Source organism: Tiliqua scincoides, chromosome 12 (genome assembly GCF_035046505.1).
Source record: "Tiliqua scincoides isolate rTilSci1 chromosome 12, rTilSci1.hap2, whole genome shotgun sequence".
NCBI lineage: Eukaryota > Metazoa > Chordata > Lepidosauria > Squamata > Scincidae > Tiliqua > Tiliqua scincoides.
The window spans coordinates 7,111,461-7,123,896 of NC_089832.1; the positions used below are offsets into that span (position 1 = coordinate 7,111,461).

General features: G+C 47.9%; 1 protein-coding gene across 1 annotated transcript in view; it reads right to left on the reverse strand.

The window, feature by feature from the left end:
• TMEM255A (transmembrane protein 255A) overlaps window positions 1–9,347 on the reverse strand; it is a 33,558-nt gene extending 24,211 nt beyond the window's left edge. Inside the window, exons 1-2 of the mRNA XM_066640161.1 lie at window positions 9,203–9,347; window positions 3,678–3,820 (exon numbers count right to left, since the gene is read on the reverse strand). Of these exons, the coding sequence (XP_066496258.1) occupies window positions 3,678–3,820; window positions 9,203–9,263 (204 nt within the window). The 5' untranslated portion in view covers window positions 9,264–9,347. The remainder of the gene's footprint in view (window positions 1–3,677; window positions 3,821–9,202) is intronic.
• Window positions 9,348–12,436: the final 3,089 nt, after the last annotated feature.

The window sequence follows — 12,436 nt, forward strand, 5'->3', positions numbered from 1 at the left end:
CAGGGTACCATCTTGGATGCCTTTGCATCAACTGGTGCACAGGCTGGGCAAAGATTTGCCCAGGCACTAGCTCCACTATCTTGCCTCTGCTCTGAACACACTAGATCAGGGGTGTCAAACTTGTTTCATACAGTGGGCTGAATAGCATTCATGATACCTTCTGAGGGCCAGAAGTGATGTCATTAAGCAGGAAGTGATGTCATTAAGCAGATAATAATCAGAAATAAGTCCCATTTCTCATATAGGAACTCATTAGCTACAAATGACAGAAGAGAAAATACTCAAATCTGAATCATATTTTCAAGATATCAGAAAGCCCAACTATCATGTTGGTTAGCCTTTCATCACTAACACCTCAACACAGGTCAGCAACTGAGAACTGCTGGGAGAGGCTGAGGGCCAGATAAAGAGCTTCCAAGGGCTGCATGCAGCCCGCGGGCCTTACGTTTGGCACCCCTGCACTAGATGATCATAGGCAAGCCATTCCCTCTCAACCTCTGTCTTCCCCATCTGCAAAATGGGGATAATACTACTAACTAACAAGGTTGTTCCTAGGGCTACATCAACATAACACATGTGAAGTACTCAAAAAGCAGGATGCAAATTTAAAAGTACTGTTCAGTTATACTTCTTAGGTGGTTCTAACTCTGTTGTAGGTCCAGCTGACATTTAGTGAATGAAGGGGGCTCTGCTGAATACGCCACTTTACATTTTTAGCATTTTAAAGAACACCCTGGGAGTGCATCACTCCACCAAACCAATAAACAGATCTGATTTTTGGCAGGACTTATTTTTGGGGTGCTTTCTCAAACACTGTAAAAACAGAAACATTTCAGGTCTCAAAATGAAGACCTGTCCTGTAAGTCACATATCTCTGGCAAGGAGTGTGCATGACATCCAGGAGGGGTTATGGAGAACCAACTGGACACCCAAGCTATGTTAAGTATGTTCTGGACAGACCAGCAGTGCGTTGCTATGTTCTTCTCATGTGTCCAAGCTAGCTCAGGTCACTATGCATTTTCTGCCAGCTTGTTGGAAGGAGAAACAGCAGAGGAGAATCATATTTGATGAGGCTCCAGGTTTGGCAACTAGGCACATTTTTGCACTGGTTGGTACAGGCACATATATCCCTTGATGGCAGCAACCTCAAGTGAGGACTTGCATATTTGAATGGTTCATTACAAAAACAATATCACACTGCTATCTTCCCAAGCTGCCTTGAGGGCAATGCTTTTCATGGAATTGGTTCGCACATTCAACTCCCCAACACTGAGAGCAGCAAGTCTGGGCTAAGCTATAAATTAGGATGTCCCTGGTTTTTGGGGTGTTTCAATCTCACCTCCACGATGCTCACTACTTGACCTTAAGCAAGCCACTCCATTTTAAGCTGCAATCCTATACAGACTTTCCTGGGCATAAGCCCCAATGAACACAGTGGGACTCACTTCTGAGATGCACAGGAATGCATGGTTAGCCTCAGTTTTCCCCATCTGCAATATAGTGATAACTACCTTACTGAACTGTTGCAAGTACAATGTCAAGATAAGGTATCTGCAGGGTTTTGCACACCTAGAAAACAAGTGTCACTGGCATGTGTGAATCAGACCAATGTCTGTTACAGAGGCTTTAAGATTTGCACTGCAAATAGAAAGAAAATTATTTCTTTACTCAGCGTCTAATTAGCCTGTGGAACCCATTGCCACAGGATGTGGTGATGGCATATGGCCTAGATGCCTTTAAAGGGGAATTGGACAGATTTCTAGAAAAAAAGTTCATCACAGCTTACAAACCGTGATGGGTATTTGCAACCTCCTGGTTTTAGAAGGAGGCTAGCTCAGAATGCCAGGTGCAAGGCAGTGGCACTAGGATGTAGTTCTGTGGGCTCCCAGAGGCATCTGCTGGGCCATTGGATTCAGGAAGATGTACCAGATGGGCCTTGGTTCTGATCCAGCAGGGCTCTTATGTTAAGATTTGCGCTGCCCAGAGTAACCTGGCTCAGTGTGGCATCAAAGGGAGAGCTCAACTTCATGTCAGAAGTTTTTGCATGTAAGAGAAACTATTGGCTTTCAAAGAGTGACGTAAACAAAGTTCATCCCGCCCCTCAGTGTGGGTTTCTGTGGCAAGATCTCACAACTCTCTGTTTTTTTGAGCCAGAAAGATTGTTTTCCTCAATGTGCCTCAACAGAGTTTTCTCTTTTGGAAAGGTGCCCACTCCTAGCAAGCTCTGCTTGCATTCACATGGAAGCTGGGAAGAGAATCCAAAATACATGCATGAATGTCTGGACCCCACCATCCAGGCACATGGAAACTTCCTTTCATGCTAGCTCTCCGCCCAGCCCATTTGCAGATGGGAGACACTGAGAACCCAGCACAGGAGGTCCAGTCCTTACTACTGCTGGATTCTGGGTGGCAGCTGAGGCAACCAGGGGTTTCACACGTGCATCACAAACTCACTGACAACAGCTTGCATGTGTGAATCAGCCACCAGGGATTAAGGCAGCCCAGACCCGACTCTCATACCACCCTATGACAATGAAGAAGGGCCACTCAGCCACCTGAATCACAAAGGTTGGATCACTGAGCGATGCTCATGTATAGGTTAAACAAGACCATAGTTATGTCCTGGAAGAGATGTTCTTGGACTCAGTTCTGATGTAGCTGGGCAGGCATATCATATGAGGTCCCAGTAGTGTAGCTAAGGCATCTGGCACCAGGTGGCATAAAAATTTTTAACAACTCCCTTACCTCCCCAACAACACTCCCTCATATTAACACCCCCTCCCCCTATTTTTGGTGAAATATGGTGAAATTTGGTGAAATCCCCTGGTTTTTGGTGAAAATCAGAAGTACTTTTTGCAGTCCTCTAAGAAACCCCCTCAAAGTGTGGTACCCAGGGCAATGTACCCCCTGCTCCCTTTAGTTAAGCCACTGGTCCCAATTCATTTACAACCAGAGTAGGCTCTCTTATGAGGGCTTGGAGGTCAGCAGAGGGAAAAATTGCTTGGCAAAATATGGTCCTACTTGGAAGAAGATCGGACGCTCAATCTACCAGGATCAGTCCCCATTCTCTAAGAGAAAAATTTTTCTTACTAGGGAAAACCAGCTGTTCTCCTACTTTCTACTAAATAATTGTATTCCCCCCTCCATCCCAGCCTGTTCCAGTGAAGGCCACAAGATGAAATTCTCACATGGGAGAGAGAAGAGCCATTCACACCTTCATGGTCATCACCCAGGGACTGCATGGCTTGCACATGTGAACGAGCCATCAAGGATGAAAGGCTACAGACAGAATGTCTGTATCACCCCGCACCCAATGCTTCTCAGGGTAGTGGATTCACAGTCACCTACCAGCTGTCAAGTGTTTACACAACACACACTCTGAATCAGTGGTCAACACTTGCCATTTGTGAGCCAGCCCTCCCCAAAACACAGCAGTTGAATGTGGGAACTGATTGGGTGGTGTTACGTCCCAGAGGAAGCATTCACATGCGCAAGCTGTCCCGTAGCCACTGCTGAGTGCCAAAAGTGGGAACCAGCCTGGTGTCTTCTGACAACCAAACATTCAAACAGCAAAAGGAAGCAAGGGAGCCAACCATTTAGCATTTCAGACACCCATCATCCTCTTGTAAAACGCTTGCTGGGAAGTTTCTCCACCTACCTAGGAGTTCTATACTTACAATAGCACCCGGGTAATAACCTCCAACAGTCACATTTTGGGTTCTCGTTGTAGCAGCAAGACCAACCGTCAGAATTAAGACAGACACAATGAGAAGAGTCACTGTGACGTAAAGGGAATTTCTTTTTCTTCTATTGAAAGAGCCTAAAACACACAGACAGGAACAGGCTCTTGCCTTCAGGGTGGAGTAAGCAGTGTCCCTGCTTCCATAGGGTTTGCGTCACCCAGTGCAGGATACCAGCGCATCACTCTCCTGCATGAACCTTCTCTATGCAGTGGGCAGGGCTATGAACCGGGGCAGTGGGTGTGGTCATTACTCCACCCATGCTGGTCTTTTGGCTATAACTTTTGATAGAACAGAGATATGTCAATGTGGTTTGTTTCACTGCATTCTGCATGGAATTACACATCAATTGATATATAACATGATGGCATTATTCAAAAATACCAAGATTTAAAATTTTTTGACCGGTAGTGGTGTCGCCCCCCTGCGTGCGTCACCTGGTGTGGTCCGCACCTCCCTAGCGCCACCACTGTCCCATATGCCTCTTTCTTTTTTCCTCATCTCCTAATACTGCTCCCTTCCAGGGACAGCTGCCTCCACCCATCAGTAGCTGCCACCCGCCCCGGCCTTCAGATCTGTCCCGAGCCCTACTTGGAGATGCTGCCAAGGCCTGAATTTGGGGCCTTCTGCATGCCACAAACAGTCACCTCCTGAGTTACGACCTCACCCCGCTAACTAAGAGATAATTAACTCCTGTTCTTGCTGCCTGCCTGGAACAGCAGAAGGGTTGTTAAGCATCTGGTAGGCTTCATACCTGCATTCAGCTTGATGCATCACAAGTTGCACTCGTTTAGTGAAGGCTCTTCACACTCTTTCTAGCAAATACCTTTGCACCATGCTGCAAAAATGTGACGTGACGAGTTCTCTCAACACCCTGTGTCCTACATAGCTCCATATCACCAAGTCCAATTTGATTTGCGTTTACTCAGAAGCAAATTGCATTGAGTTCAGTGTGTAGTTTATTCTAAGGTAAACCTGTGTGAAGGATTGTAGCCATAAATGTCCAAACCCACAGAAACTAGTGCATGCATTCCCCTTACTGTCCCCCTGCTTCCATCCCCCTTCCCTTCCATCACCCTTGCATCAATATATAGATTGTAAGCTGTTTGGTGCAGAGAGTTGGCATCCTTCAGTCTCGGAAGACTATGGTATCACACTCTGAATAATGTTTCTAGAACAGTGTCCTCTCCAGTGCGCGAAGCCTGGGTAATGTAGATATGGAGGATAGACTGTTACCCATGCAGCAAATCCCCCCTCCTTTACTCCTGGGTAAATGTGGGTAGGACTGCAGCCGAGGATTGTTAAAAATTTCCCTGCTTGATGATGTCACTTCTGGTTATGACATCACTTCTGGTGCATCCCGACAGATTGTTGGCTTCCTTCAGTCTTGGAAGACTATGGTATTGCGCTCTGAATGGTGGTTCTGGAACAGAGTGTCCTCTCCAGTGCGCAAAGCCTGGGTAGAGTAGATATGGAGGATAGACTGTTACCCATGCAGCAAATCCCCCCTCTCCACGTTGCTGAAATGGTCCAATGGAAAGGCAGAGGCCAATACGGTTGGTTCCAGCGGCGTCGCAGGAGTTGCCAGAACATGACTGTGTTCAGCCATGAACTGCCTCACGGACTCCAGCTCCAGATTTTGCTTCGAGGTTGACTCCTGAAGCCTTTTCCATAACTGGATGTAGCCACAAGGCAGTGGAAGTTTGGGATCAGAGTTTTCCTTCTCTCAGACGAGCTGCCTTCGCACGCTAACGAGTCCCATCTGCCCGGTGGCTGTTTAGTTGCCTCTTACAACAAGTACAGCCAAACTGAGGGCCTATTCTTATCTTATCCTAGTCTCCCAGACAAGAGGAGGCATAACACATATAAAATTGCTAAGCAGATAGGATGGAGAGATGTTTTACTTTTGAGGCACATTTTTTTTGGAAAGGGAAGATTGCTTTGGGGTTGAAAATCTTCCACTTACTGTTCCTCTCCTACGCCTAGGCTGAAAAGTGACTTCTTGGAGGGGAAGAGAGGGACCTGAAGATTGCTCTCCTCTATTTGCTGCTGTAGCAGCTGTGTTGGTTGGTTGCCTAGGTGGATTTTTATTCTTGGGAGCATGTTTCTTATTGTCTGCTCCTCTCTGACTGTTCATAAAATGTATCTTGGGTGCTGGAGTAGTACATTGACTTTTTATGTGACCCCATATATGGCAAGCATAGCACCTTCTTAAAGATTGCCTTTTGCATGGGCCAGGAGTTGGTGAGAGTACTGGTGGTACTTTGGTGCAGAAGTCTATACATAAAAAGGGCATAGACTGAAGATGGCACTATATAAACAACAAACATGCACCACCAAAAATGTGTGTAGCATCATGGAAATTGCCTGTACATGGAAGACAGATGGCAATGCACATGACCCAACCAGCGCACACAACATTTATTCCATTTATGTCTTCAGCCAGATATTTGCATCCCACCCTTTGGCCCAAAGAAGGGCCACCAAGGTAGCTTACAAATTAAGATCACACACACACACACACACACACACACACACACACACAATCAAACAGTACAACAGCAGCAGCTAGTTTGAAAATGAGCAGAACAGGAAAGAGAGACAACTTTACAAAGAAGGGAGGAGACCATCACTCTAAATCAGGGGTGCCCAAACCCCGGCCCTGGGGCCACATGTGGCCCTCGAGGCCTCTCAATGAGGCCCCCAGTTTCCAATGAGCCTCTGGCCCTCTGGAGATTTGTTGGAGCCCATACTGGCCCGACGCAACTGCTCTCAGCGTGAGGGCGACTGTTTGACATCTCGCATGAGCTGTGGGACGAGGGCTCCCTTCACTGCTTGTTGCTTCACGTCTGTGATGCAGTAGCAGCAGCAAAAGAAAGGCCAGCCTTGCTTTGTGCAAGGCCTTTTGTAGTCCTTGAGCTATTGCAAGACCTTCATTCATTCATATAAGTTCATCTTTAATATATTCATTTATGTAAACTTATGTAAATTTATTCAAATTTTAAATGTAAATTAATTCTTCCCCCCCCCGGCCCCCAACACAGTGTCAGAGAGATGATGTGGCCCTCCTGCCAAAAACTTTGGACACCCCTGCTCTAAATCAAACAGCAAAGCAAATATGGTCAAACAGAGGCAATGAGGGAGCTTGATGGGCCTCATGAGGGAGAGATTTCCACAGCCTGGGGGCCACAGAAGAGAAGCCCCTTTCTCACGTCCCTCTATTATACAAAATAATTTGTATTTCATTAGGACATTAGAGCTACTCTAGCCCAAAAGAAGGCCAGATAGGAAGAAACTGGATGTAGAGAAGAGACACACCAAGGGTGGTTTCTTGGCCCAATGTATTTTGAGTTTGACAACTCTTCTTTGGGGCAACTGATATTTTGCTCTTTCAAAAACAACAGTTACCAAAGATATCTTCCACACCCTCTCAAAGCGCATCTGATGAACCAAGAAGCCACTTCAGATCTCCTCTCTACATTCTGTTGAGTCAAGCATCTAATCCAGCCATTCTCAAAACTTTTTTTATTACCACCACTCACTTCATCGGCCATGGGGGGGGGGGGAGAGAGAGAGAGGTCACATTACACCACAGAATGCCTTCTGGCTTCTGGGTGGCCCACCAGAATGAAAGGCCACAAGGCATTCTGGGTCACAATGCAGGCAACGAAGTGGGTCACACACCCAGAAGCTACCGGGAAGCTGTGAGCCTTTCTCACTCATCCCAGGTGCATGGGGTTAAAACAGGGTTGTACTTTGGAAAAACACCACCCCATAACTTCAGGTTCATCAGTGAGCCAAGTAAGAGTCCTTACAAGTCTCAAAGTCACAGAACCATCTACTGCAGTGGTTCTCAAATGTTTTAGCACTGGGACCCACTTTTTAGAATGACAATCTGTCGGGACCCACCAGAAGTGATGTCATTAACCTGGGAGTGATGTCATGGCCAGAAGTGACATCTTCAATTTAGGCTTCAAACCTTAGCCGCAATCAGCCAAGGTCCCATTACACAGCGCGCTTGTGCTATTATTTTGCATAGCTCAGAATTCAAGCATTCCAGCTCAGATGTCATAGCAAACTTGGAACCTTCTCCAACCACGCCGCGCCTTCTAGCTTCCCATCTTCCCTCCTATTTAGGGCAAAGCACCTGGCCTCTCTCCCACCAGGAGTCCATCCTATCCAGCAGCTCTGTATTTTCAATGGCGGCTGAGCTACTACCTGACTCACCTGAAACTGGCTCATGACCCACCTAGTGGTTCCCCATCCACTGTTTGATCTAAAGCAGGAATCCAAACAAGGGGCACAAGCCCACCTACCCACAAATTGAGTTTTGGAATCACAAATAGACCTGACAATTTGGATAGGGGGCTGGGAGGGGGAAGCAGTCACATGCTGCCCCACGTCAAGGAAGCCCAGAGATTCAAGCAGAGCCCAAGGATCCATCAGATCTCAGGGTTTCTGCAAAACCAACTTAGGATCTTTCTCCATCTGTACCTTTCCAATAACTAAAGCTGCAATCCTATAAACACTTTCCTGGGAGTAATTTCCATTGAACACAATAGGACTTAATTCTGAGTAAACATGCACAGGATCGGGCTGTATGGCTGCAATCCTATCCACACTTACCAGGGAGTAAACCTTACTGAAGATCATGCAACTTAATTTTGAGTAGACATGCACAGGATTAGACTCTAAGATTGCAACCCTATCCATGATTACCAGGGAATAAACCCCACTGAAGATCATGGGACTTACTTCTGAGTAGACACGCCTGGGATTGGGCTGTATGGCTGCAATCCTATCCGCGTTTACCAGGAAGTAAACCCCATTGAAGATCATGGGACTTACTTCTGAGTAGACACGCCTGGGATTGGGCTGTATGGCTGCAATCCTATCCGCGTTTACCAGGAAGTAAACCCCATTGAAGATCATGGGACTTACTTCTGAGTAGACACGCCTGGGATTGGGCGGTATGGCTGCAATCCTATCCGCGTTTACCAGGCAGTAAACCCCATTGAAGATCATGGGACTTACTTCTGAGTAGACATGCCTGGGATTGGGCTGTATGGCTGCAATCCTATCCGCGTTTACCAGGAAGTAAACCCCACTGAAGATCATGGGGCTTACTTTCGAGTAGACATGCCTGGGCTTGCAGTCTGGAGGGCTGTGAGAAGCGTGGTAGGAGACCCCAGGCTACCCAAAGCCCCAGCTCCATCCAGGCAGCAGGCGGGGGTCCTCAAGGGCGCAAGCCCCTTCCCCTTTGCCTGCGTTTAGGGGGGGGCTGCGAGGGGAGCCCTCCCCCCGCCTGCTAAAGGCTTTCCAAAGAGCCCCGTTTGCGCCCAAGGACCCCCAAGCGCTGGAGCGCCCGATGTGGCGCGACCCCCAGCCCAGCCCAGCCCAGCCGGCCAGCCCCCTTCCCCCGCCTGCAGCAGCCGCAGCGAGGCCGGAGCTCAGCGACTCACCCCCGGAGTCCGAGAGGGGGATCGCGCCTGCGGGACGCGGCTGCGTGAGGGCCTGGCGCATCCTGGCGCCTGGGGGGCTACCAGGCAAGGCGCATCCTCCTGCCGCTGCCCTGCCCGCGAGGAGGAAGAGGAGGAGGCTCGTCGGCTCCAGCAGCAGCTCCCAGGCTGGCCCGTGGCGCTTGCGCACGCTGGACAGCGGCTCTCTCCAAAGCAGGGCAGGGGAGGAGGGGGGCTTGGCCCGGCTCCCCCCCCACACACACCAGGCTGGCGCTCAGCCGGCTGGCCGCACCCCAGCAAGGCTCTCCAACAACCCCCTCCCCGCCCAGTGCTGGGATCCAGTCCTAAGAATGGGAAATCTCCAGTCTTTGCCGCAGTCATCTTGTGGCCATGAGTTCCGCCAACCACCGCCCAGAGTGGGCAGCTGGATGCGATGGCTCGCCTGCCCTTGACCTGACTGGCCAGTGACAAGTGTGAGAGTGCGCCTCTGGCATCATCAATGCCTCTGGTCCAGTGGTTCCCAAACTTTTTGGCTCTGGGACCCACTTTTTTCAAATGGCACTCCATCGCAGCCATTTTCAGCCACTGTGCCATGGCACACTGCTGCGCCACAGATGGTCCACAGCTGTGCCGCAGGGGTTTGGGAGGGTCATTTATGTGAGCACTCTACCAGGAGCATGGTGTGCCTTGTCAATGGTCAAAATACTGATGGTGGACCTAGGTAATTTTGGCACCTTGTCAGTGTGCCATGAGATGAAAAAGATTGAAAATCGCTGCTCTTTCGGGAGCCACCACCTATGTTTACGAGACTTAAAAAACAACAGATCTACTGTAGAAAGAAATAATATTTTTACTTATTTATTTACAAGTAAAAATAACCAGGAAAAAAGAGGCTCAAACATTAATTTGCATGTGCTTGCAAACTCCAGGAGCTGAGCTCTTTGCGGGGCAATTAGCAGCTATCTGATTTTTGAACAGCCTCAGGGCTTGAGGCAATGAGTTATCTGATCTTTGCGTTGAAGGATCTCCTTGGCTGTAACAGGATTTACACAAAATCAGGTTGCAACCCACCAGTGAGTCCTGACCCACAGTTAGAGAATCACTGCTCTGGAGGAAGCAGTGTGGGTGGTAGGCACATTTGCTTGCGAGGAAGCCCCACTGGACCCTGTGGAACTCCGCTCCACATGACAGGCAGTGTATGCTGTGTGAACAGACAGAAATGACCATCTGCTGCTGGAAAGAAAAGCCACCTTTTGCTTGGTGCATCATGGTAATCATGATAATAATATCCCAGATGCTTGCGGCCATCATAATTAAATAATTTCTGTGTCACTTCAGGGAGACTGAGCAGCACCGTTAAGGCTAATGGGCAGAGCCACAAAGGTTGCAGAGCTCTTTACAATTCTTCCACTATTCATGCTCATAGCCCACTATAGCTTTTATGAGTGCGCGCTAGGAGGGTGCCAAACTGGAGATCAGAGTGGATGGGAGAGCTTCTTCCTATGATTGGAGAAGAATAGCAGGGGAAAGGAATGAGCCCCCCCATATTCCCTTAAAAACTAATGTGGGTGACAGCTGCATGTGTGCACCACCTGGAATCTCTGGCTGTCACAAGAATACACACCATGATCAAAAACAGCCTTAGGCTGCAACCCTAAATGCACTTTCCTGGGAGTAAGGGTTCATTCCTATCCAACTTTCCAGCACCAATGCAACCCTGAGGTAAGGGAGCTAATGTCTGCTTACACTGAGGAGGCCTCTGTGATTGCCCCACAACCACAGGATGCAGCACACATCCCATTGGCATGGCTGCTGCAGTGTAGGAAAGTTGGATAGAGTTGGGTCCTCAGTCCCTGTGAACAGAAATGTGGAGGATTGCGCTGTTAGAAAACAAACAGGTGGCTCAATCAACTCTCAGACTGAAATGCTATCCACACTTACCTGGAAGATAGCCCCACTGACGCTAATGGAATTTACTTCTGAGTAGACAAGCATGAGGCTTGGGCTGACAGTTTCACACAATGGCCTCCCTTCATTCATTAGCTAAACTAGCTCAAAGTGAAGAGGTACTTATTTGTTTTCTAGGACTGTTTTGATCCTGGTTTATTCCTGTAATGCTAAAACAAAAAACTTGTTTAAAAAGTTGATTAATCTATCATCAGTTTAGCCAGGTAATGATTGCAGCCCTAGATTTTATTAAACACTTTTTAAACTTAAATTTTTAAAGGCAAAAAATATTTTCTTTCTTTCTTTCTTTCTTTCTTTCTTTCTTTCTTCATGCTAGAGCTGCAGCGTTTAATCTGTTAAAAGCATTTTGACTGCAAAAAGATGCCCCTGATTCATTGAGCTGCTGATTTTAAAAGGTTTTCATCAAATTACTTTTTGGAATGGTGGAGAGTGAGTGCCGAGAGGCATTGCCGCTTTTCAGATGATGCCCGCTCTCTAAAAACAAAAAGAACTTTTTTTCCTCTTTTGAGGTACAGTATAGTATTACTATAGTAAATTATAGTATTTAGAATCTGGTGACTGTACCAGATATTTTTGTGATCTGTTGTCTACACCCAGAACCTGGGCATCAGCGGCATTTGTAACCAGAAGGGGGCAGGAGAGTTTCAACAGAAATTGAAAGACAAAATTGGGCTCCCACTGATCCAATGTAATGAGAAACCCTCTGTCGTGTGACTGACAAGGAGTCGGAACCAAAATAGAAAGTGCTTTTGGAAAACACAGCTACCTTGCAGCGAGACAGCATGTTACCAGGCGCAGCAATGTGGAGAGACATCTTCGGATGGAAGGCTGTATCACATTGGAGACTTTCATGCCAGGCTGAGGAGAGTCAGGCGTGGGCAAAAAGGATCTGCTTAGAGAAGGGCATTTGCCTTTTGGTCCTCCCCAGGGGAGGAATGTGCATGGGATGGGTGCTATTTCTAGGGGGGCAAAAGAGGAGAATGTGCCTGAATGTTTAGGCCAGGAGTGAGCTGAGTGGCTTGGAGCCTTGAGGAAGGTGACTGGCCTTGTAGATGAGTGCAGCCTGACCTTGTGGATGAGTCGCTTTGCAGCAAAAGATGGCGAGTTCAGTCCTTGGTACCTCTAGGCAGGGCTGGGAACGTGATGTGAAATTAATCTGTGGAACTCCTCGCCACAGGAAGGGGTGATGGCTCCTGGCCTAGATGCCTTTCAAAGGGGATTGGACAGATGGATGGAGGAAAAGTCCATCCCAGATTACAAGCCATGATG